The 25,486-nt window shown below is 35.3% G+C and overlaps 3 protein-coding genes and 3 pseudogenes across 4 annotated transcripts; 3 read left to right on the top strand and 3 right to left on the bottom strand.

Annotated features, from left to right (window-relative positions):
• Positions 1-1,978: 1,978 nt before the first annotated feature.
• LOC147297803 (disease resistance protein RPM1-like) lies at positions 1,979-4,376 on the top strand (annotated as a pseudogene).
• A 59-nt stretch (positions 4,377-4,435) lies between these two features.
• LOC147297802 (disease resistance protein RPM1-like) lies at positions 4,436-4,939 on the top strand. Its single transcript, XM_086229752.1, has one exon. The coding sequence runs from the start codon at positions 4,571-4,573 to the stop codon at positions 4,937-4,939; it is 369 nt and encodes a 122-aa protein (XP_086085878.1). The 5' UTR covers positions 4,436-4,570.
• A 693-nt stretch (positions 4,940-5,632) lies between these two features.
• LOC147297801 (2-hydroxy-palmitic acid dioxygenase mpo1-like) lies at positions 5,633-6,173 on the bottom strand (annotated as a pseudogene).
• Positions 6,174-11,781: 5,608 nt separating this feature from the next.
• LOC147297800 (2-hydroxy-palmitic acid dioxygenase MPO1-like) lies at positions 11,782-12,386 on the bottom strand (annotated as a pseudogene).
• A 3,078-nt stretch (positions 12,387-15,464) lies between these two features.
• Positions 15,465-21,099, top strand: LOC147297799 (polyadenylate-binding protein-interacting protein 9-like). 2 transcript variants are annotated; one of them, XM_086238790.1, is made up of 10 exons: positions 15,465-16,183; positions 17,067-17,177; positions 17,277-17,321; positions 19,530-19,602; positions 19,693-19,805; positions 19,927-19,986; positions 20,141-20,188; positions 20,298-20,366; positions 20,651-20,712; positions 20,795-21,099. In XM_086238790.1, the coding sequence occupies exons 1-10, from the start codon at positions 15,926-15,928 to the stop codon at positions 20,850-20,852; spliced, it is 897 nt and encodes a 298-aa protein (XP_086094916.1). In that variant the 5' UTR covers positions 15,465-15,925; the 3' UTR covers positions 20,853-21,099. The 2 variants fall into 2 exon arrangements, with proteins under 2 accessions (XP_086094916.1, XP_086094909.1); XM_086238783.1 differs by lacking the exon at positions 20,651-20,712.
• An 895-nt stretch (positions 21,100-21,994) lies between these two features.
• Positions 21,995-23,661, bottom strand: LOC147297798 (exopolygalacturonase-like). Its single transcript, XM_086229826.1, has 4 exons — positions 23,602-23,661; positions 22,980-23,288; positions 22,375-22,890; positions 21,995-22,263 (listed from the first exon to the last, which is right to left on the bottom strand). Exons 1-4 carry the CDS (start codon positions 23,644-23,646, stop codon positions 22,033-22,035), a joined length of 1,101 nt encoding a protein of 366 aa, XP_086085952.1. The 5' UTR covers positions 23,647-23,661; the 3' UTR covers positions 21,995-22,032.
• Between the last annotated feature and the right edge of the window lie 1,825 nt (positions 23,662-25,486).

Here is a 25,486-nt window from a genome sequence, read left to right as displayed (position 1 = left end):
AAAATGGTACTTGTAAGATTCATTTTTTTTTTTTTCTATTTTTAGAAGTAATATTATTATTATTATTATTATTTTACAAATCTTAATGTTAATGTGTTTATATTTGTCTTATAACCTTTCTAAGGTTATTAGTTGTATTTGCACCCTCCACCCTAGAAATAAAATCATCAACAAACTATAGATTAGATCCTTAATTAATTTATAGGATTGAGATTGTGTTTTGGGCTATATATTCTACAAAGAATGACAATGGTTTTTTTGAGTCAGTTTTCTTCTTGGGCCGAATCCTAGGTGGTCATTGAAACCCATGTTTTGCACAATGTTCCTCAAAGAGTTGCAGATCCGTAGGTCTTAGGTGGGCTAAATTAGTACCTCAGGCCCATTAGATGAAATGGTTGATGAAGCTCTAATGGGGATCGCTAACACACTAACAAATAAAACCCAATATGGGCTGGCATCTCGGGCCCAAACGTGGGGTATGGGTTGTGCAAACCTTCACTATAATCGAGTTCTATCTTAGCTACTACTCCTACTCCAAACATTGCTTGCACAATATTGGCTTAATTTCAATGGTGGAACAAAAAATTTCAAGAGAAATTTTGAAACCTAGTTCAAATTTTTTACAGAAAGCTAAATACTAACAACTTATATGATAAACAGATTTTTATAAAACATCTAGCATGTTTGAAGCTCTAGTCAAAACGACACCAGATGCACACCTAGGAATTGATGGAAGATATGACCCCCAATTTTTCTTTTTGGGTAATGCATGCATGCAGACTTGAAACTTGAAAGCATCTTTGTGGTGAATGAATTGTAAGAGAAAAAAAAAAAAAAAAAGACAAAAAGACAAAAAGGCAATAAGAAGTCTAAATTGATAGCCCTGCCATAGGAAAATACTTTGGCTTTTCCCGCCATTGGGTAGTATTAGACTTTTCTTTTCTATTTTTCATTTCTCTTTGAGTTAATTAATTGCATCAATAATATTATGTGCACCATATTTAACATATATTGTTGATAACATCTTCTAAAAAAATGGGAGCCAATCACATTTGGATTCATTTGCAGTAGATGTCCCTTTTAGGGAACAAATCAACAATGTATATAAATATATATATAGTGAGTTTTTACATAGAAATATCAATAAAAATGCATTAGAAATGTACTAAAAAATATATTATTAATAGTATCGATACTAGTTAAAAAAGAGAAATTTTGAAGATTTTATCAAAATTTCATACCACTCTTTAAGTTAATTGCTTTCAATTTATTTTGGAAACCATGACGAAAAGGTCATACAGATCCAAGCTAGACGCAAGCTAGACGGAGAGAGTCAAAGAAGAAAAGGTCACACACTGCATTGACTAGCTTGGATGATGACTCTAGAAGAACATACATTAATTAATATTAATGAAGTTATTTGTTTAAGGCTAGTTGATCATTTGTAGTTAGCAGTTTATGGCAACTACATCGTTTATTAATGATTATCTTTGGAGGTTCACTTACTTTATCAGGTTTTTTATGGTCTTCCCTTGCGAGTTGCTTTGCAAAATGATATTTATTCATTCTTTTATTACTTTTTTTTTTTAAAACAAAACAAAAAATGTCTTTTGAAAAACCAAAAAATAACAAAAGGAAAAGTCAAAATAAATGCAATGATGCATGGTAATCAGTAGGGGCATATCCCGTTGGGAAAGACTTAGACTTAGAGACCTTTCTTAATTATTTAGTTTTTCCATGCAATTTGCAACCTCAAGCTAGGAATTGTGGTACCTCACTCAGTAAAAAATGTGAGACTTGTATTTCTGGCCATTTTCTCTGCCACTTCCCAGGCAATTTCGTGTGTAGCATTGACACTTGCATGACAGAGTTATTTTGATTTTTGTACTTCATGTGGCCTTGTTTAGAGGGTCTATAAATACTGAATTCTGTAAGTGGGAAATTCATCAGATTGGGGTCTGAGTTGTGATTCAAAAGAGTTCTCTCTGCCTTTCTCTTACTCAAGAGTTCAACTAGTTTGCTTTTGTTCTTCTAGTCCTCTAGTAATAAGTACTAGAGGGCAGACCACTTGGGTTTTCAGATATCTTCTTGCACTACACCAATTCTTCTATGGCTGAACTTGTTGTTTCACTAGCATTGGGGTTAGCTGAGGTGATCCTCACCCAATATCATTTCAACAATCAAACTGAGGTCCGCGAGGTTGTTGGAACAGCCCATACATTGTTGAAGACGATGGAAGCCTATCTAAGAGACTCATCGGAGCAACAGGTTGATGAATCAGGCACCCAAGTGCATCAAAATAGAGCAATCGAGGTCCAAGACATGGCTTATGAGATTCAGGATGCTCTGGACAAGTTCCAGGTTCAGGTTCGACAAAACGGCCATCACCACAGAGTCACTCGGGTGATCCACGACGTTCGTCATTTTCCCAGTGTGACGAAGGCAAGGAGTGAGCTGTCCTCTAAAATCAAAGACATGAAAGAGAAAATGAGGAGTACACTTCATATCTCGGAAGAAATCTGCCAGAGCTTCAGCAGCCTCAGACTGCAGCAGGGAGATCACAGTTTGTCAATCCATTACCAACAAGTTCTTGAAGCAGACGAAATAGTGGGATTTGACTTTTGAGGAGCATAAAGAAAAGCTTGTCAAACAGTTGATGCAAGTAGATTACAATTCAAGGCTTTTGACCATTTCGATTGAGGGTCCTGGCGGCTCTGGCAAAACCACCCTCGCAAAGGATGTTTTCGAGAGCAAAAGGGTCCAAGAGTTCTTTGATTTCCATGCTTGGGTTGATGTGACTTCACGTCCCCTTGAAGAGCTCTTGGGAAGCATTCTAAGCAAATTTGAGGCCAAAAGGCAGCAGCAACAAGAATTAGTGCTTCCTCTTCAGGACGCCAAAGCGAAATTGGGACGACTTGTGCAGCAAAAGAGGTTTGTGGTTGTCTTAGATAATGTTTGGAGGAAAGAAATTGTGGAAGTCATTGTAAATGCTTTACCAGATGGTTTGCGTGGGAGTAAAGTAATCATAACTACTCGCAAGTCTGATGTAGCTTCTGTTTGTGCAAAGTCCTCTGAGTATATCCATGATTTGAGAAATGGGTTACCATGGGAAAAAGCTTGGTATCTATTCTGCAAGAAGGCTTTTCGTGGTCACAATTGTCCACCTGAGCTTGATAAATTGGCTCAAATAATCCTGACAAAGTGTGAAGGTTTGCCACTCGCAATTTCAGCTGTCGGTACCTTGCTAGCAAACAAGCGACCAACCACGGCGGAGTGGAGGACGTTATATGACAGCCTTGGCTCTGAAATTAGACCCGGATCCAATCTTTCGATTATCAGCAGAGTCACTTGGCAGCCAAGTTACAGGGATCTTCCGAGCAATAATCTCAAAAGTTGTTTTTTGTACTTCAGCATGTTTCCAGAAGACTACTCCATCAGGCGTGAGAGGCTAATTCGCTTGTGGATAGCTGAAGGCTTTGTGATGCCATCAAGAGGATTGACAATGGAGCAGGTTGCAGAACTCTATCTCAATGAACTCGTAGGAAGAAATTTGGTTCATGCCAGCTCAAGGGAAATCGATGGACAAGTGAGGAGTTGTCGTGTTTTGAACCTTGTTCGCGAGTTCCTCATTTCAAAAGCTGAGAATTTCATCACTGTCTTGGATTCAAACAGCAGAAGCACTAGTACTAGAAGTAGTACTTCAGGTAAGAAAATTCGACGCCTTTCTGTTCATTACCTTGGTATCGATTTGTCAAGGTCTTGGGGTATAGATCACTTGAAACATATTCGTACTTTACTAGTGTATGGGCAGACAAGTCCTTATTCTAACCTTCAAATGGTACTTAACACCTCCAAATATGTAAGGGTTTTGGATTTGGAAGGTACTCCTTTGGAGAGCTTTCCCGACCAAATTGTTGGTCTCACTCTCTTAAGGTACATTAGTCTGAGACAAACCAAAATAAAAGAAATTCCAAAGTCCATAAAGAAGCTTGCACTCTTGGAAACCTTGGATCTTAGCGAAACCTGGGTGACCTATTTACCAGAAGAGATATGTGAACTCCACAATATGCGCCACCTTTTAGTCAATCGCTGTGATCATGTGACCTTTGGAGCTGTCCAAGGAGTACAGGTTGCTGCAGGCAGCAATATTGGAGATTTAGCTTCCTTACAAAAGTTGTCACTAATTAATGTGAAGAAGAACAGAAAGCTCATAAGAGGCTTGGCAAAGTTAGTTGGTCTGAGAAAGTTGGGGGTGACAGATCTCAACAAAGAAGATGGAGGCGAATTGTGTTTAGCCGTTCAGGAATTGGAGCATCTCTCAACGTTGGATGTAAGATCAACAAGGGAGGATGAGTATCTTGATTTGGATCATATAATATGTTCCCCTGATCATCACCATCAGGGACCTCCTCTCCTTCTCCAACGTCTAAATTTGAAAGGCCGCCTAGAAAGGCTACCCAAGTGGATTAGTCCCAAGCTTGATAGTCTAGCCAAGATTGGTTTAAGGTGGTCAAAACTGAGTGCTACCATTGCCAACCCACTTGAGGCCCTTCAAGCTTTGCCCAATTTGATGGAACTTGATCTGTTTGACTATTACACTGGGGATTTGTTGGAATTCAAAGCTCAAACCTTCAAGAAACTAATGGTGTTAAGCATAGAACAATTTGATCATCTAAAAACGATGGTGGTCGAGGATGGGGCGATGCCTATGCTTAAGAAGCTTACCATGGCTAAATGTGGGAATTTGGAGTTGCTTCCACTTGGCATTGATGGTCTTACATTCCTCGACGAACTGCTTTTATATGACATGCACAGTGAGTTCATTGCCAGGCTTCAGAAGAGTAATGAAGACCGTCATCTGGTTCAACATATTCGAGTCATCCATTCTTTTTGTCTCGACAGCAACCAAATGTTTACTGGATTCCAAAATCTTTCTTGATTGTAACACAAGGTAACCATTCAATTATTTCTTGTTGAATTAATTACTGTAGTTTTGCTATGTACAGATCAATGATTTTGATCATATTTTGACCCTTTTTTTTCCTCTCTAGGCAGCTGCAGAGGCAGGAGTGACTGAAGGTCATGAAGATAGGTTAAGTTAGAACTTCATTGAAGTAAAGAAAGCAAGGAGTCCATCTGCAATACTCATTAAAACGCTTATTAATGTTGTTTACATTTTTATTTTAGAGGGTAAAATAGATCTCTATGTAGTCTTATCTATGTTTTTCTTATTAAAATAAACACAATTTGTTAAACTCTACACTATATAGTAAAATAGTAAAATGTGCATTATGCATATGCCATAAATGCCCTATAGCTTAGTTATTATCCCAATCAATAGCTTCGTGTTTGAGCTTGTTTTCTGTCACTTAAACAAATAACACAAGATTCCTATGTGCAAGTTGCATTAGCAAAGCAACTTGCAACTGGAAAAAGTCCATTAAAAATTAAAATAATCTGACAAAGAAAGCAAACGTCCCAAGAAATCAAGCAACTGGGAATACCATTAAAAATGCAAGTTGCATTTGAACAAAAAGAAAAGAAGGATGCAAATTAACTAATGCATTCATGTCATTGCAGGGGCAGAGGGGCAGAACCAAAACTAGTATAAATTGATTGTGGTCCATCTAATCTAAGCTAAAGTGAGTTTCTTTTCGTTCTTGAGCTGTCACTCTTTAATATCAGCTTCTATCTTTTCTTTCACACTTGCATGAAACCCTGGGGTATATAAGGCTCGTAGCCAAAGCCCAAAGGCTGTTTAAAGAACCTCAAGCAACACAAAGTAAGGCCTCACTACAAGTGCTTAAGCAAATATTGTTGTCCAAAAGAGTTGGAGATCGTTTCTCAAACAGCCCATGGGCCATGAACTGTCCAGCCCAGCATAACAACTGGGTAGCACAACCTTCCATGACAAACAAAACCCAAGCCCACAAGCAAGAACACTGGCTCCAGCCCAACTAAGAATACAGAACAAAGGTGCCAACGACCCAGCTTTCTTGTCCAAGCAGACATAAAATAAAGCATAGATCACAATCAAAACAAACCCAAAATTCGTTAGAAAACCATGATCTTTGACCCAAAAAAATAAATAAATACAAACCATGATCATAAAATCCAGATGGGAAATTGTAGGGAGAAGGCGTGTGAAGTGGAAAATTCTTTACGCCTTTCATAAGAATAGGGTGACGTTATTGGCACTCTAAAAATGTTATCATACACAGATACACTTCAAAATATACAAATTTTCTCTTATATTTGAAGTGTAGGATGACTTTTTTGGAGTGTTAATAACATTTTCTTAAGAATATTGTAAATTTTATTTTGCACCAGAGAAATATTCCTTATGGATTACACGATATATATGTATATCTACATCACGGATTAGACTTATCTACTAACTTAAGTATCTCGTAATCTATCTAAACTTTTAACCACATCATTATGTGTCTAAAACTTCTCCCAACCTCTTTAGGAAATTTAACTCAATAACTCACTTTTTAGAGCAAATTGTTTTATAATCTCTTTTTTGACCAATTTTCAGACTAAATTACTCTTAGATGATTGTTGCAGCCACCTTATTTTGTTCTTCATGTTCATCATATTCATAATTTTGAATTTCATCTTCATGATTTTGTTCTTTATGTTCATCATGTTCAATCAATATACAAATAAGGCTTGGGACAACGTCAGCCAACTTGTCAACCATAACGTCAACCCATAATATCAAGTCTTATTTGGGACAATGTCAACCAACTTGTCGACCATAACATCAACCCATAATATCAAGTCGACGTAGACCCAAAAATCTAAAAAGCTCAACTTAGATATGTCCAAATTCTGGAGATGTCCAACTGAGGTGCATGTTGGAGATGTCCAACTTCTGTATATCTTTATAATCCATTACCAATACATCTCAAATCACCTTTCAAGGCCCATGCATATCTCCCAAACTATATTTCGTTAAACACATAATCCTATTCCATAAAAAATAATAATAATAGACAATTATTTTTTCATATATACTTATTCTCTTTGTGCGCCATGTGTGCAAAACTACTGACAGAGAAAACCATTTTTTTAAAAGTTTGAGGTCATCTGTTTGATGAAACAAAATGAATATGATATGTGCTTCAAAGTTCAAACATTAGAATGCTTTATAAGAAAAATAAAAACTTTTTTTATCAAATAATTAATTATAGAGTTTTTGTCATATTTAGCACCTAAACTTTGACCATTGTCTTAATGTGGTACCTAAATTTTTATTTGTCCTAATTGAGTACCTAAACTTTTATTTTGTGTCTAATAGGTACCGAAATGAATTTCTGTTAAAATTGTTAACAAAAATTAGGGGCAATATAATCACTTCAAAAAATTTATAATTTATTATTATTTTTGTTTGTTGTGTGTTTTTTTTTAATAATTTTAAACATATAAAGAAAATAATTAAAATATACTTTGACTATATTGCCCCTAACTTTTGTTGACAATTTTAACAGAAATTCATTTTGGTACCTATTAGAAACAAAATAAAAGTTTAGGTACTCAATTGGGACAAATAAAAGTTTAGGTATCACATTAAGATAAGAGTCAAAGTTTAGGTACTAAATATAAAATAAACCCTTAATTATAAGTTGTTTAATTACTGTTTTGTGTAATTTGTATTCATTTGCACAGAGACCAACTAGCAACTAGCTAGGGAAGACCGGACGATCATTAAAATAATCTGATATACAGAAAGCCAACCTCCCAATAGCAATCAAATCAGTATTTATAATTTAATTGTGATAACATAAATAGACGAATATATGGATGATGGCCCTTTAGTCAAATGGTTAAACGATTTCTGATTTACCTAATTTTTTATAAGGATAATCCTTGTATAGAGACTTAGAAAACAGACGGCTTCGATCATCAAATTACAATGCGGAGTGGGTCCCACAAACCATACCTCATCATGTTTAAGATGAGATATACCTCAACGGAATGAGCCTGATATATATAGGCCCCTTCAGGTGTGAGATCTCACATTTAAGTTTATTTGTGGGATTTCTCATGGGGCTCATTCGACATTGTATTTCAATAATCGGAACCGTTTACTTTTTTTGTCTCCATTGAAAGATCGTATTTGCAAAAGTTAATCGGAAACTATTTGATAGTTGATTAAATAATCATTATTTTAAGTGTTTATCAAAAATAATTTGTTTATCTATTTATTTGATCAAAGTTTGATAACTTAATTATTTTTTATTTGCTTAATTTTTTGTAAGGATGGTCTTAGACTTAAAAAATAGACGGTTCGGATCATTGAAATACAATGTGGAGTGAGCCACACATTGAGATCCTATAAATATAACATTCTACACTTGAAGCTCCTTGTATATATATATAATATGTTTTTTTTTACGGTAGATAGTTGAAAAGAAAAGGGAATTAAGATGTTTTTTTTTTATCCGATAACTTCATTTTATATTTTTATGTATGTGCAAAGTCAACATTTTCAAGTACAAGGACCACTTGCATGAGAAACTTGGCTATCGTTGATGTACTAGTCAACTCTTTCAAAGTCAATCCAATCAAAATAATTTAGTTTGATGGCCTGGAACAATTTAATACTGCCAACTGTACTACGTGGATGGCAAGAAACTTCTAAATAACCTTAATTAATTTCCTTCTCTTCTTTTTGCTAGACTTTGAGGCTTTTTTTTTTTGTCCCCTACACTTGAATGCCCTTTTTAAATAATTTTAGAAAAGTATCAGGCAAAAATAAAAAATTTGGAAAACTAATTGAAAGGGCATTCAAGTGTAGGCCAAAAAAAGCCTCAAAGTCTAGGAAAATAGGAGAGAAGGAAATTAATACGTGCATGTGAAGTCAAATTTCCGCCTTTAAAATAGACAAATTTGACTTCACATGCACTACTTTTAAAATTGTCAAAAGCGCTTTTAAATTAGTAAAAGCGTTTTTGGTAGCGTTTGGCAAAAATAATTAGAAGTGCTTTTGAGTGATAAAAGCGCTTCTAAGGGGTTTTTTGAGAAGCACCTATCAAGAAGCACTTTCAAGTGCTTTTGCATGAACAACTTAGAAGTTTTATAAAAATTTATATGTGCTTCTTAACATAAGCGCTTCTGATAAAAGTGTTACTAAATAAAAGTGCTTCTGAGAAGCAGCGCCAAACGAAGCTTTAATGTAATAGCTAGTCATAAAAGTACATAACTAAAATTCTGAAAATTGAAAATATAGGACGAAAGTTGAAAATGTACGGAGGAAGTGTCATTTAGCCAGAAACAAAGAAAAATGGAAAGTCAAAATTCATGGCCCTGCATGTCATTGGAAAACACTTGAGTTGTGAATCAAAAGAATTGTGGTTGAGTTTTCAGGTCTCTTTTTGCACTTGGAGATGGATCATATATGGTAGTCCTGCTGCCTATCTTTCCAATCCCAATTCCGTTTACAAGTTGTTGAAGCAGATGAAAACATCCTTTGCAAAACCATCCTTGCAAAGGATGTTTTCCAGACGAAGAGCTCTTAGTAAGCATTTTATGCAATTTCGAGGCAAAAAGGCAGCAGGAACAACCAGTAGTACTACTTCTTCCTGCGACTACTGAGAAAAGTGGTGGCAGAAAACGAGGTTTGCCTCTCTCAATTTCACTTGTCGGTATGCTGCTAGCAAACAAGCCACGAACCAAGGTCGAGTGGAACAAGGTACATGACAGCCTTGGCTCTGAAAGTGGACGTGGCATGAATCATTCGATTCTCAGGCGATTAGATATTTGGCTGCAATGTCCCGAGCATTAATCTTAAAAGTTGTTTCTTCTACTTTGGCTTATTTCCAGAAAACTACTCCAGCATGTGGATTGCCGAAGGCTTTGTGATGGCAACAAGGGCTCAGACAATGGAGGAGGTTGCAGAAAGTTATCTCAATGGAAACCTTGGATCTCAAGCAAACTCAGGTGACCTATTTACCAGAAGAGATTTATGAACTCCACAATATGCGTAACCTTTTAGTCAACCGCTGACCGCTGTGATCACGTCAAGAATTGTGGGACCTTCGGAGCTGTCCAAGAAGTAGAGGTTGCTGCTGCAGGTAATGTTGGAGCTTTAGCTTCCATACAAAAGTTGTCACTAATTAGTGTGAAAAGAAACAGAGTATTCATAAAAGCCATGGCAAAGTTAGTAGGTCTGAGAAAGTTGGGGGTGACAGATCTCAGAAAAGAAGATGGAAGGGAATTGTGTTTGGCCAAGATTAGTTTAAAGTGGTCAAACTGAGTGCTAGCATTGCCAACCCACTTAAGGCCCTTCAAGCTTTGCCCAATTTGATGGAACTCGATTTGGTTGACTATTACGCTGGGGAAAGCTGGTGTTCAAACCCCAAACATTTAAGAAACTAATGGTATTAAACATAAAACAATTTGGTCAGCTAAAAATGATGGTGGTCGAGGAGGGGGCAATGCCTGAGCTTAAGAAGCTAACCATGTCTAAATGTTGGAATTTGAAGCTTCTTCCAGTTGGCATTCATCGTCTTAAATCACTCGACAAACTGCTTCTATATGAAATGCACTATGAATTTATTGCTAATCTTCAGAAGAGTAGTGAAGACCGTCAGGCCGTTCAGCACATTCGAGTCTTCCATTCTCTCTGTCTCGCGAGCAACCAATTCCAAAACCTTTATTGATTGCAACACATCAAGCTAGGTAACCATTCAATTCTTTTCCTGTTGAATTGCTTCAAGGTCATGAAGATGGCTTTAGAACTTCACTCAAGTGAAGAACGCAAGCAGGAGTTCATCACCTGTGCTTTTCAAAACGCTTATTGTTGTTTACATTTTTCTTTTTGAATAAGAAATATGGGGTAAAAATTAAAGTTGATCTCCATGTATTGTTAACTATGTTTTTCTTTGTCTATGCATTTATGTACTTGTTGACCCAAAAATAATATTTGAAGATTTATTTGGTTGCTGTTAATTTTGTTCATCCAATCCTATATTTTCTGGTCTTCGACCAACCAAACTGTTTATCCTTTCATATAAGATTTACTACTGTAATTATTCAATGTGAGACATCCCACATTCTCACACTCCCCTTCACCTTCACGTGTGTTCACTTAGCCTATCACACATGGGTGATCCATATTATGAAAAAAGTTGGAGCATCTAACCCAAAACTAATTGAAAATAGAAAAAAAAAAAACCTTTTTTTTTGGACAAAAGGAAAAAAGACCTAAAATCCTTATATAAAACTGTAATTTTTTAATATAGAACAACACACTCTATATTCATATTCTCACACATACAATGATCTAAAAGGAGTCAAGGGGCTTAGAGCAAGTTGGAGCTAGTGAACAACATGAGGTTATTAAAGAAGAAAACTCTTATCTATGTTTTTCTTATCAAAATAAGAATAATTTGTTAAGATCTACAATATATAGTTTAATACTAAAATGTGCATTATGCATATGCCATAACTATAAACTTGTGTACTGCTATAAGCCTATAACCTAGCTTATTATCCCACACGAATAGCTTTGGGTTTTTTTTATTGAACAAAATAACACAAGATTCCTTTGTGAAAGTTGCATTAATTACAAAGCAACTTGCAACTGGCAAAAGACCATTAAAAATAATCTGACCAAGAAAGCAAATATCCCAACAAACCAAGCAACTGGCAATACCCATAAAAAATGCAAGTTGCATTTGAACAAAAAGAAAGAAGGATATAGAGTTGACAAAATATGGATGCAAATTAACCAAAACTAGTATAATTTGATTGTGGAACATCTAATCTAAGCTAAGAGAGTTTCTTTTGGTTCTTGAGCTGCCACTCCTTGATATCAGCTTCCATCTTTTGTTTCACACTTGCATGAAACCCTGGATAAGGCTCATAGCCTCATAGCCAAAGGTTGTTTGATCGAAGAACCTCAAGCAACACAAAATAAGGCCCCATTAGCAGTGCTTGAGCAAGGTTGTCCAGTAGGGCTGGTGCTCGTTTCTCAAACGCCCCATGGCCCATGAACTGTCCGGCCCAGCAGAACAACTGGGCAGCCAGCACCTCCTTCCATGACAAAGAAAGCCCAAGCTTACTAGCAACAACACTGGCTCCAACCCAACAGAGAACACAGAGCAAAGCTGCCAAGGACCCAGCTTTCTTGTCCAAACTACATAAAACAAAGCATAGATCACTGTCAAAACAAACCCAAAGTTCAATACAAAAACATGATCATAAAACCCAAATGGGAAATTGAAGAGAGAAGGTGTGAAGTGGAAAAGAACAAGAGCAGTAAAGAATAATGGCCACACAAACAGAGTGTGTATTAAAATGTTAACTGGGTTGCTATGATATGCTCCATAGAAGGCAAAGTGCCTTTCAAGATCAAACAAACCAGTCCTCCCCATTAAATTTTTCCTGGAAAATTGAATTGTTTTTGTGGGAAAAAAGGAAAGTTTTCCAGAAAAAATAGACTAGAAAGGAAAATGAACCAAATTGGGTATAAGTAGGAGGAAGATCGAAGTAGACAGGAATTTACAATGCGTGAAAGGTCAACCCATGTTCCCTCTCACGGTTACGAAGGAGTGTAGTTAGGAATTTGTTACAAAAGATACCATCTCTGTAGTCACTAAGGTGTCTGTGTGTATGGATTCGTGATAAATCGTAATTAGACTCATCAACCAACTTTTGCAAAATATAAGAATGCATATTATTTTTAGAAAATTATAATTAAATATTAAATATTAATAATTTTTTAGGAAAATAGCAAAACACTAATTTTTTTTAATTTAGGTACTAACTTAAAGCAAGACATTTTGGATTAGGTCACAAATCAGTTTGTTATACAGTTGTGACTATTTTAAATTTATAAAAATTCAAAACTTTTAAGGGTTTAATACTTTTGATTTAGGCTTAGAAGATGAAATCCTATAACCCAAATACTAAACATTAAAGTTTAAACCTTGTAAATATTGAAAAAATAACAAATCAATAAAAAAGTTATGACCATTAGATAGTCACAATTCGATATAATTATATTTTTTTAAATTAGTACTTAAATTGAAATTTAATATATAAAGTAAAATGACATAAATATTTTAATAGTTAAAATAAAAAAACATTATAATTTGGTAATAAAATAACAAACTTATTATTATTTCTACATCACCCTCTCACATTTTGAATACAAATTTCAACACGCATCAAATCCTAGCCTCCTAGGTACACGAGCATACTACATGTACATGCATATGCATGAATGGAATATGCGAATACAGGGTGAGTATACAATAGAATAAATGTATATATATATATATAATCTCGGGCCAGTGGGCCCTTTGCTGTAATCTCAAGCTTCTGATTCTCTCTTTCTTCTGCGCTGGTTAGTATACCGATCATTGAGGCCCATTTCCCAAGCATAAATATTTAGTACCCGTGACTCCGTGAGGTATTTAATTTAACAATAGTTGCATGTCACATTAATTGGATTTATGTGTCCAAAGTACAAAAACAAATGCCTAAATCTTTCAACATTGACAAAACAATCTACCATAGGCCCACGCTAATCATACAAAAACAAGCAACAAACCTACAATTATATAGAAGTATAGAACAAGACAGAAAGGTGATTCTCATGCTCAGCAATTCTTCTTTTTATTTATACATTTCAGTTTCGGCAGCTCTCTAAAGAGTCTCACCTCTATTCTCTATCCAATAATACATAACAAAGAAAAAGTGCATCTACAGTCTGCACTCTTCTTTTTTTATTTTATGTTATTTAACAATTAATGATTGTATATTTGCCTGTGGTTGTAAGTTGAGGGCGGTTGGGACCCATGGACTTTATAAATTCACCATCATAGTGAGCCTCATAAATCATAATTTCTTAGCTATTTTACCCACAAATAAACATTTTACTATCATCATTCCATACTTGATCAAGCTTTCTTTAATCTTTAGACAAAAAAAAAAAAACAATTATTTTTGATAAACTGATAGGTTTAAAAAGCCCAAAATACAACAAAGATAATATCAGGATGGACCTGGGCCTAGACACACCAAAAGGTCTTCAAACAACATACTAGCAAAGTAGCAAGGGAGTGTGCAACATAATTTTGTTCTCTATAAATGTGGTGAAGATTGTAATCTAATTTCAATTTCAATAGAACGGAGATTAAAGGAGGAGGGTGAATTGAATTTTGAATTTTGATCACTAGAGCTACAAATCTTTACAGGAAAGATTTGAATTTGATAGCAAAACTAATTTCGTTTTGGATAAACTATAAAACATTTGTAAAAAAGAATATATTTTAAATAACTAGATACAATATATTTGAAATAGTTACTCACAAAATAATCATTTGAAATCCTAGAGTCTTCTCTATTTAAAATATAGTATAAAAGACTCATCTTTTTACAATAGTATTAAAGAAATTTTTTTTTTAATAATAATAGATTAACCAAACCTTTTGTTGTATCATAATTTGAAATGGACTTCTGCAAATGGACCTAAAAAGAATTTCCAACCTTAAGAAAGGAAGAAGAAAACCCATGAAAGTCACTCTCACATGTTTCATGACCATGACATATATTCATGATCTACAAATGTAATTTTGACCATCACCACCAACTCCGAAGGATTTTATAATAGTAGACAGCCCATCAGTTTACATATATTCCATTGGAGTAGACTACTTAAAAAGAAACCAAAATTAACATGTGGCACATAAAATTCCCCCACATGCCACATGGTCCATACCCTTTAATTCTACCTACAACCAAAAGTCAAAACACCCTAAACCAACCACATTGCCTAAAAGCAAGAACCTATTCTTTGTAACAACGCAAAATTGCACAAGGCATAAAGTAGAAAGTTATAGACATTACATATATATATATATATATTCTCAAACATAACAAACAGTAAAATGAATATATGCCATTATCAAATATTCAAATTAACCAAAGCCATAAAAAAATATATATTGTTAACACTTACTAGGAATTAAAAATGTTTTAAGATTGAAAATATTGTTATTAGAACAATCTTAATTAGTTATTTTGTGTCTCCTCTATGTCCATCACATATGTGAAAACATTTTATGATATTAACAATAGCATATGACATATAAACATGTTCTTAACTCTGAAATCTTGATGTCACTTTTTCATTACTAGAATATAAATTTTTTTACCGTTATTACATCTCTTATACATGGTACAATATCCATATTATCCACATAGTCTTAATTTATTATCAAGTTCTAAAAAAAACCTTAGAGGAGTGATACGGGTAGTTATGAATGATGTATCTATGTGGTACACTTACACATAAAATACACATCAGAGAGAGAGAGAGTCAGAGTGCAAGAAGATAGAGACAAAAATAAAAAGGAAATCTTGTTATTGCTGGAGTCATCTTACGTTAGCTGTCCTTCCTAACCATTTTTAACGTCCCCGTTCATTTTCACACTCGAAAACTCTCTCTCTCTCTCTCTCTCTCCCTCTCTGAAACAAAGCCAAATCCGGAACCCAAAAACCAAAAAAACCCATAAAAAGAGAAAAAAAGAGAGAGTGAAGGGTCCATAGCATTTAGCATAAGAAGCCAAAGCCCAAGGCCAACTGTTTGCTCCTCCTATTAACACCTCCATTTCCATCACCCCACCTCAGCTCTGATCATTCTCCACTAACCCATATTCCTCTTTCAGCTATTTTACTCTCTCTCACAATTTCAGCTATTTTATTTTCGTTGAATTACGCTCCAAAATCTCTAGCTCTAAACCCTCGTTCACAGAGGGATAGCAACAAACACACAGAAGAAGAAAAACGAGATATAGTTTAATTTATTAAATTAAATCTCTTTCTGAATTCTCATATAGTTTTTACTATTATTGTAGTAGTTGCTGTTTGTTTTTTTCATTTTTTTTTCTTCTGGGGTTTTGATTCTATGGCTGCGGTTGCTGAGATTTCCGCTGAGGCAGCCCCTGCCAAGAACTCAAACTTGGATTCAATGCCAAAACCCATATCCGAATCCAAATCCGAATTCGATGTGCAGAAACTGGTGGATATGTTCACCAAGTTGAACCCTTTAGCCAAAGAGTTTTTCCCTTCTTATGTTCACCAGCAACATCCCAATTTTGACAACTCTTTCGCTGTCAATAATAATAAGCTCTCAGCCATTGATAATCAGCCCAACAATCGAAGGGTACTGATCATTCTCTTTTGATCCGTTTTTTCTTTTTTGGTTTTGTTTTAAATAAATTGGGTTTGCTTTGTATTTTGTTTTTCTTATGAATATGTTTGGATTTAGCTAAATGGGTTTTGTGGGCTTTCATTTATTTATTTATTTATTTATTGTAATTGGATGTAATGTGATTTGGATTGGGTTTCTCAGTTGAATTGGGAACTGTTCGTGTTGTCGGTGAATGGGGTTCTTGAATTTTCTTCTGCAACATTTTTTGTCTTACTGATTATTATTTATGAGAAAGCTTACTGCTTGTGTAGTATGATATAAATGAAAAGGATGGGTTCCAGTATTGTAACCGTATCTATAGTTTCTTTAAAATTCAGTTGTTTACTGATAGGTTTGAATTCATGATCTGAAGTTGGAGTTTCTACTTGTTCGTGTTGTGAGTAAATGAGTTCTATGTTTTGTGTTTGGCCTTTTAATTTTTAATGTATTTTCCGTTATGTTTGTATGCCTTGGGTGCTTGTGTTGGAAATTCAGTGGCACCTTCGATTAGCAAAATTTTTTGAGATATGCTTAGCAATTTACTCTTATTATTCAACATGGGGTTTTGTTTGGTGCATTTTTCTAGTTATCATTATCATTACCATTACTATTAATGTTTCTATTGTTTTAGTTATCATTCTTAATGATTATAATAATAATTTAGTTGTTGGAATTCTTATCAATTGAGAACCTTTGAAGAAGTTTTTTTTGTGATGAAACGGACTTTGTTTAGAAAAGAATAGGATGAAAAGATAAGTTTCATGAAATTGCTTATGATAAGGTTACGCACTACACATGTGGTTATTTTCCTTCATTGTATTTGGTTATATTAATTTATTCTTTTTGCGTTTTCCAGAGAAGAAATAACTATAATCAGGGGAAGAGAAGGTTAAGTGGGAGAGCTTTCAGAGCTGAGCGGGAAAATAGTATTAGACGAACAGTATATGTTTCTGATATTGATCAGCAAGTAAGTGAAATAGAAGATCCTGATACCTATATTGGTTTTGTCGTTTCTTTCTGATTTGAAACGAATAACCGTTATAAAACTTGTCTCTTTCTAAATTAGGTTACCGAAGAGCGTCTTGCTGCCATATTTAGTAGTTGTGGACAAGTAAGTCGTATTACTTTCCCAAACTACGCTTTATGTTTTCTTATTTTAGAAAGTGGTTTTTCAATAAATTTGTAAATTCAAAACCTGGGTGTTTCCTTTTCTTTCTTCATTTATCTAGAATTCTTTGTTCAAGTCTTATAGAGCATAATTCCATAACAATACACTTTTTCCTCCCAAAATGAAGTTTCTCATGTTTTGTTTGTCCCCTTATAAAAATCATTTCATTTTAAACAATGAGGACTGAGATCATGTGACAAAGTAAATTGCAGCAGTGTTGCTAAATTCCATGTGATTATCCTCTGGAATTTTACATTTAAGAGTATTGTCAATGTATTTGTATTTGAAACTTCTATGGTACATAAATAAATTTATTTATGATATCTTGTATTAGTTGTATGCATGACTTGTTTGTATGAATTGATACCTTTGGCTTGATCCACACACATGGATTCAAGGTAGTTTTGAGGCTTGCCTTGATGCTCGCTTCTGGCCAAGAATATTGTGTTTGTATTGTTGCATCTGTATTAGGATTTTTTTTTCTTTTTAGATAAGTCAGTTCTGTATCAAGTAATGTGATTGAAATATTATTTTTAAAAATAATTTAATAAAAATGTTAAGAAGTTTGAGGGCTTCTTTGTTTGCTTATGGATGTCAAACCTCATTCAAAATTTTATGTCGCTTTCCTCCTAAATTTGTATAAATGAGACTACTATTTTCCAAGTGAAGTTTTTCTGGGCTTCCTGGGTTGGTAAAGATCTCAAATGAGATTTTCTGGGCTTCCTCTGTTTTCATAAGCTTCTCCAAGTTGTCCCAGTGACTATCAGATGTTGCTAAGCCTTATAAGATTTACATGCAGCAGTTGAGTAAAGGCATTTGAACAGTCTAATCAATATCTTCTAAGTTTTTAAAATAATGTTATGCAGGAAAACCAACGTAGTAAAAGTTCTCTTGCAGGCTTACCAATATCAAATAAGCCTATTAACTGTTACATTTTCACTGCAAGAGAACTGCAAGAGTTGCACTATATTCTCTTGCAGTCTATAAACCTGTAAAATTTTGTGAAGCTTTTATAATCATAAGGTTTAAAAATTGTGCTTCCAATGAATCTCTTCTTTTGTATGATGTTTCTGCTGTGATTTGTGATTTGGGCTATAGAGGTGTTTTAAATTTCTTATGATGTTTTATTGTATATGGAGTTATGGTGGATGCCTGCTGTTAATGATGGCATTTACCCCTTCTGGTTTTGCACATACTCTGGGTTTCCATTAGAACTAGTTATTTCTATTTATGAAAGGTTGTGGGCTATGAATCACCAACACTTTTATTTGTGGGCTGTTGCTGTCTGCACTGGACACCCAGGGGATACCAATACTTGAACAGCATTTGTGTCCGAAATAAATAATAATTTTGTCATCCAGCACTTCTGCAGAATTCAACACCCATATCGTTCACTTTTTTATGCATGTTCAAAAATAAAATATAAAATTTTTGGTTTGACATATCTCAATTATGAAGACTTGGAATTCATAAGCAGGAAGGGGGTTAGAAAAAAAATGATAAAAATATGCATAGAGAATTATGAAAATATATACTTATATTTGTGTCACCACATGTTGCGTGCTAATTTTTTAGAGATTGACCCTATTTCTATGTCATTATCATCTGATACCTGTGCTATGTGTCAGTGTTTGTGCTTCGTGGTTTATCAGTGCACTCTGGGCTTTAATCCTTCCTATATTTTATAACTCTGTAATTAACCTATAATCAGAAGCAAGTTAAAGGAATTATTTCTCTCTCTCTCTCTCTCTCTCACTCGATCTCTCTCTAAAAATAACATGACTCTTCCTCTAATTTCCTCATCCGACTTTTTGTGTTTTTTACAGTGTTCATATTGACTGATCTGTGCTGAAGCATAAGAAAGTTTTATATTTACATGTGCGCACGCACGTATATATTATTGATCTGAAAGGTTTATGCCTTGTGCCTAGCTGCATGAGGGGTTAAATGTTTTTCCTTATGTCTTTGGCAACAAGATTGATGCTTATGTTCCTTCCATTGAATTATTGTAATTCATAATCATTGAAAGGCACACAAACATTATTCTTAATGCCAAAGATTATGTAATTCATCTCTTCTGCAAGGATACCAGGTTTTAATAATGACTTAGATGACATACCTGAAATTTTGTTGTAATCTTTATATTTGAAGGTTGTTGATTGCCGAATTTGTGGTGATCCGCATTCAGTACTCCGTTTTGCATTTGTGGAGTTTGCTGATGAGTGTAAGTTGGATTTTTTTTTAGCCTGCAAGCCTTCTGTTACATCTTATGATTGCTCATATGTTGCTTGTTACATGGACATTCTGTCAACAGATGGTGCGAGAGCAGCTTTGAACCTTGGTGGGACAATGCTAGGGTACTATCCAGTTAGGGTCTTACCTTCAAAGACTGCCATCCTTCCAGTGAATCCTACATTCCTCCCTAGGGTATCAACAATTCTCTAAAAATTCGTGGCTTTATTTTCTGAAAGATGCACGCACTTCTGTTTTTGTAAGGTTGCACTCAGAAGATATTTGCTTCATGAGATATTTATAATTTCATGTGCAGTCGGAAGATGAACGGGAAATGTGTAGCAGGACTGTGTATTGTACAAATATCGATAAGAAGGTATACACTTTTCTTGTTTTACTGGAATGAAATTATTGGTTTTCTCAGTGCATCCTTGTATCCCAGATGATGGATGTGGGATTGGTGCATCCTTTATATGTGCATATATGTCAACTGAAAAACTGGAATCTATGGTGTTTTCCTGTATGTGCAGGTTTCTCAAGCTGAAGTGAAGAATTTCTTTGAAACAGCTTGTGGTGAGGTAGGAAGGGTTTCAAAGCATGTTATTTTTCGTTTTTCATTTTTCAGGTAAATATTGTTTGGTATGAAAGGTAATTTGATATTGATCTTTTTCTTTTTAACATCTGCAGGTTACTCGTTTGAGGCTTTTGGGGGATCATGTGCATTCAACTCGTATAGCTTTTGTTGAATTTGTGATGGTGAGTTTAAGACCGTAAAGCACAATCAAGACCATGGATCATGTGGAATCATGTCTATATGTGGATCTTAATTGATAGCCTGACAGTAATATATAACATTATATTAATACATATATAGATGTATAGATACATTGTCATTATCTTCTCTGTCCTCCTTTCTTCTGTCTGGTATTTGCTTAGCAAAATGTTGAGGAATTAGAAAATATTTTGTTGTAATATCCTCCAAATAAATGATCTTTGCCTTGAAAAATTCTATTGCCTTACTCTGTTGCTTTGATGAACAGGCAGAAAGTGCTATACTTGCACTGAATTGTAGTGGGATGGTGTTGGGAACACAACCCATCAGGTGTGGTCTCTGATCCAAATGAGTTTTATCCTAACTCTTCAAGTCAATATCATCATATCTTGATATTACTGTGATTTTGTAGGGTAAGCCCTTCAAAGACACCTGTGCGGCCACGTGTCACTCGTCCAACATTGCATTAACCAACGCCATAGGAAAAGATCCGTGGATGGAGCTTGATGTGAGCTTGCAGAGGAACTTTGCTGTGTTTGAAGGGGGTGGTTAATCATATGTTCCTTTCAGTATTTCCATCTTTTTCGTTGCAGTGGTTCTTATTATGTGACTGTAGTATTAGGACCCTGCTTCAGTTGAAGTTTTAAAAGATGGTTTGGATCTTGACAATCGTACCTTATAACCTAGTAATTTATTTCAAAGTTCTAGTTCGGTTCAGTTCGGTTGTGTTGTGATTGTGAGTATGTCCTTGCACACACTTGTGCACGCACTCAGAAAGCTTACGTAGCAATTTGTATTTACTGAATAAATGGCTGTATGTTACAGTTTACCAATGTCTCACTGTTGTTAAATTCTGATGGGAGTAAGTCTAGATGGGTAGACTTAAGGAAACCAGGCACAGTGGGCGTTTTGTATCTCCAATGGTAGAAATCATTTAGCCTCGCACTAAAGACAGAGGCTAAACCTCCTCCTTTTTCTTTGAAAAGAAACAAAATAAAAAATGTAGCTCTTCCTTTCCCAAACTTAGGTTCCTTTGCAACCCTTAATGATCTTTTTCTAATCTAGTATCAGGCCCCTCAATGATTCCAATCAAGAAGTGCATAATATGTAGCTTGACTTGATACATGTGTTGTGATGATTGTTGGGACTTGGGACCAGATTATTACATGTTTTATGATTTGGGCAGTTAGAAACTTAGGTGAAGTTTGCATTTTAAAATACTAAGGATTATAGGGAGAATTGAGCAGTGGCATCGTAATGGCCGACTAAAGGAGGAGTTGGATTGTCTTCTTGGCAAACTAATCAAGATGATGAGTTGCCTACTGAAAAGGAAGGTGAACAGGCTGCCTCCTCTTCCAGATAGTTGCCTTAGGCCTCCATATAAGGCTTGTCTACAGCTCTTGTTTATACGAATTTATTCATAAATAGCCAAACAACAAAAAATTCCCCCTTGAGAAGCATACATGAAATTCAAGTGGGTGGATGAAACAGAAAACCCATTTAGATTTATACTAGATGTTGATTACACAGAGTGTCTAGGACATGAAATGTAGAAAATGTTCCCTCTACAACTAGATAGATACCCTAGGACCCCAAAAAGACATGGGTGCCAGAGATCACTTGAAAACATAAAAGCTGTAAAGAGCAGCACTATACTAAGCAAGGAGGAGGGTTTTGTGAGCCGTGAGAGACGCCTATTGCATTTTGGCACAGCGAACTCGCCCCTCCTCCTGGACCATTGTGGGACAACTTGATATCCTCCAGCACTACATTCTTGCAGGGCCTGATTCGGCTGCATTTCAGAGTAACTGCCACTTGTGAAGAGGAACTTCCCCATATGTTCTTGTATGTAATGTCGCTGATTTGCACATGGGAAGAAATCTGAAGAGAAGAAGAATTAAAAACCCTCGTGGATATTGTTTTGATGAATACTTTTGTTGTCAATAAGAAATCATTTGATTAATAATTCAGATTGATAGTTTGTGAATATACCTGTTGATTGCAATGAGGGTGGGGGCAATATTCTTGATCGATGGTAATGGGATTGAGGACACCATCCATGAAAATGTCTTGGAATGTAAAATTCGAAGCCTTGCTTTCATATGGAGAAGCCCAAGTTTTAATCCTCACACCATTATCAGTCCCCCGGAATATGCAGTCCTTCACAATCACTCCTCTTACGTCGTCTTCCTTGTCGCGCAAGCCAAGGCTTCCGATGCTGATGCCATGCCCAGGCCCGCACACAACCTTAGAAATGTGGATTCCTTCACTTCCGGACACCATGGCTATGCAGTCATCGCCAGTTCCAATCGCAGTGTTGAAGATCCTGATGCGGTACGAGCTTCCGATTTTTATGCCGTCGGTGTTGGGGCTGTCGCCGGGGGCCGATATTCGGAGTTTAAATAGGTCCATGTTGCGGCATGCGAAAAGCTTCAAGTGGGCATTCTTGCTGTTGAATGATCTCAAGTGATGAACCCTTGAATTTGTGACGAAGTCGAAAGTCATAGACTGCAAAAATGTCAAATTTCAAACGTTATACACCACAAAACTTAGGAATTGAAATTGTGATCACATGAATGGAATTATATTAAACTTACAATAGGGAGACCCTGGCATTGGGGATTCGTCCTGCAACTGTTCATGTGCCAAGCCGAGGCTCCTTGGCCGTCCAAGTTGCCGCCTCCGGCTACCGTCAACTGATTGATGTACCGGAAGTTTATCCAACTTTCAGTACTAAAGGTTGATGGATCAGTACAAGCCTTCAAAGTCCCCAGAATCACAAACGCTATCGGACCTTTGCATGGACCTGAGAATATTACTGGGTACAACTTGAATGTTCCTTTTGGAACCCACACCCTTGACCTTCCATTCCATTGGCATGCTTCACTCCATGCCTTCAAAAATGCCTAAATGCATTGAAAAAGAGTAATCAATTTATTGCTTAGTTACATATTATTATGATAAAGATATGCGCGCATATGCAGATATCAGGTTCGTGTGACTGATCAGTGAGTAAGCGAGTCAGAGTTCAAACACTCAACACTGATGCAGGCATATGCGTAGGAAGATTTTAGTGCATATAAATTATATAATACATAACAAAAATTGTCCATATCAGAACAATTATTTTGAAACAAATTAAAGCATACATTTCCTCTCAAATCCATAATTTCGATCACACAGTAAACCAAATCCGAGAGCCATAAAACATTACTTTACCTTACTATTGTCAGTTTTTCCACCTTCAACAGCTCCGTAATCCATCACATTGAAGAACTTGGGTTGATGATCAACACCTTCTGTTACCCATACCAACAAGAACAACAACAAGAAAACCCTCAACCCTATAGAAGATTTCAAACCCAAACCCATGTTTGTTCTTCTTTTTGGGGGTACTTGTTGCAAAGATTTGAGGTTTTTTTATCTCCTAGTGTGACATCCATTATATATGGTTCGACGTAGGGTTTGCCTATGATGAATTGAAGTACCCAAGATTTGTTTCCCCTTTTGTGATTTAATTGTCATTCTCTTTTTGCGGTACAATATATTGTGAAATTTGTCATGAAATTCATGGTACGGCTTATTGTTTTTTATGATATCATTTGAATATCGATCTTTTCTTCTTTTGGCCTATAATTGAGTTATTTCTTTCTGTTTATAAAAATTTCTAAAAGAAAAAAAGGTCAAAACATTGGAGGTTGATAAATGATCCATGCTATTGAATGTCACAAAAATTGTTTGATGAAATAGGATATAGTTGACATTTCCAATTAATTGATAAATACTGTTCCCTCTTCATATAAATTTTGATGTATATGATTCAAATTAACATATATAGCAACACAAATTAAGATATAATTGATCTTAATACAAGGAGTATCATTTAGGCCCTGTTTGGTATTACTTTTTTAAGATTAAAATCGCTTATTTTTAACATTTCTAGGCCAAAGTCCGTTTGGTAAGATAAGTAAAATCAACTTTTTTTCACAACAATGGGCCAATGACAGCAGTTTTTAAAATCTATCCATAGGCTACTTTTGAAATTCTCTTTGACGGGAAGTGGAAAGAACCGGCATATGATTAATGAAATTTTATAAAATACCAAGAACGCCCTTGTTGATTTTTGCAATTTACATCACATATCCTTTTATTTTACACATTCTTCCTTGCAACGTGAGTTCGCCATCGTCTTTCTTCTCTTCTTCTCTTCTTTTTTTCCTCTTCTTCTTCCCATGTTCTTCCACTCTGTAGGAGCAGCAAGACCCAAGAAAATCTCTCATCTTTTTCAATTTTTCATTCTTCCCTTTTTTGTTTAATTTAGTGGTTAATATATTGCTTTTTTTTTTTTTTCTCTTCTACACGGTAGCCACATATTTGTTTTCTTGGTAATCCCTCTTATGTATGAATTTGGAACTCCAATTGTTAACTTTTTAATTTAATTTTTGAAATTTTAGTTATATTTTTCTTTTTCAGTTGTGTTTGTCTCTCAAATCTCCAATTCTAACAAGTTATATATAGTGTCTGAGATATTCATTCCATTGTTGATGATCCATGAATATTTTGGGTTATTGATTATCCTTTGTGGATTGGCTATGGGCAATTGTTGTGGGTGTTACAATTTACCCCCTATTGTGGTTTGGTTTATGCTGATTGTTATTTAATTGGTTTTCTTCTGCTATGGCCTCCCCATGTATGGCCTTTGCTTTGTGTTTTCCTTGGGTTTTTGGTTGTTTCACTTTTTGTTGCCTTTGAGCTTTTGGTTGTTTTATTCATTTTTATTTTCTATCTGTTATGTAATCTGCATTAGTGTCATTTGATGCCAATGCTTCTGTTTCTATTTCGTTGAAGAGGAATTTGCTTGTAGATAACCAATTTCAATTGGCTTTAGCTTATTATATATATTGTATAGCATTTTCTATCCGAAAAGGCATATGCACTATTGGGGAGCACATCAAGTCCTTGTGTATGCGGTATATATGCACCACCTGAATGTGTGCCTCTCTTTCATGTGTGCTAGAGAAATGCAAGATCGAATTTACTTTTAGCTTTAAATGGGGGTGACAGACATTTCTTTTTCCATTTTGTATATAGATGTTGATGCTAA

This window comes from Dryas octopetala, chromosome 1 (genome assembly GCF_963921425.1).
Source record: "Dryas octopetala chromosome 1, drDryOcto1.1, whole genome shotgun sequence".
Taxonomy (NCBI): Eukaryota; Viridiplantae; Streptophyta; class Magnoliopsida; order Rosales; family Rosaceae; genus Dryas; species Dryas octopetala.
This window is presented reverse-complemented; position numbering and strand designations above follow the sequence as displayed.

Excerpts from the sequence above, each read along its gene's own strand:
- LOC147297802 (XM_086229752.1), top strand. The coding sequence starts at position 4,571 with ATGGAACTTGATCTGTTTGACTATTACACTGGGGATTTGTTGGAATTC.
- LOC147297799 (XM_086238783.1), top strand. The coding sequence starts at position 15,926 with ATGGCTGCGGTTGCTGAGATTTCCGCTGAGGCAGCCCCTGCCAAGAAC. Across the intron at positions 20,189-20,297 it reads TTGAAACAGCTTGTGGTGAG|GTTACTCGTTTGAGGCTTTT; the intron begins GTAGGAAGGGTT and ends TAACATCTGCAG. Across the intron at positions 20,367-20,794 it reads CTTTTGTTGAATTTGTGATG|GGTAAGCCCTTCAAAGACAC; the intron begins GTGAGTTTAAGA and ends GTGATTTTGTAG.
- LOC147297798 (XM_086229826.1), bottom strand. The coding sequence starts at position 23,646 with ATGGATTACGGAGCTGTTGAAGGTGGAAAAACTGACAATAGTAAG. Across the intron at positions 22,891-22,979 it reads AATGCCAGGGTCTCCCTATT|TCTATGACTTTCGACTTCGT; the intron begins GTAAGTTTAATA and ends ACATTTTTGCAG. Across the intron at positions 22,264-22,374 it reads ACCCTCATTGCAATCAACAG|ATTTCTTCCCATGTGCAAAT; the intron begins GTATATTCACAA and ends TCTTCTCTTCAG.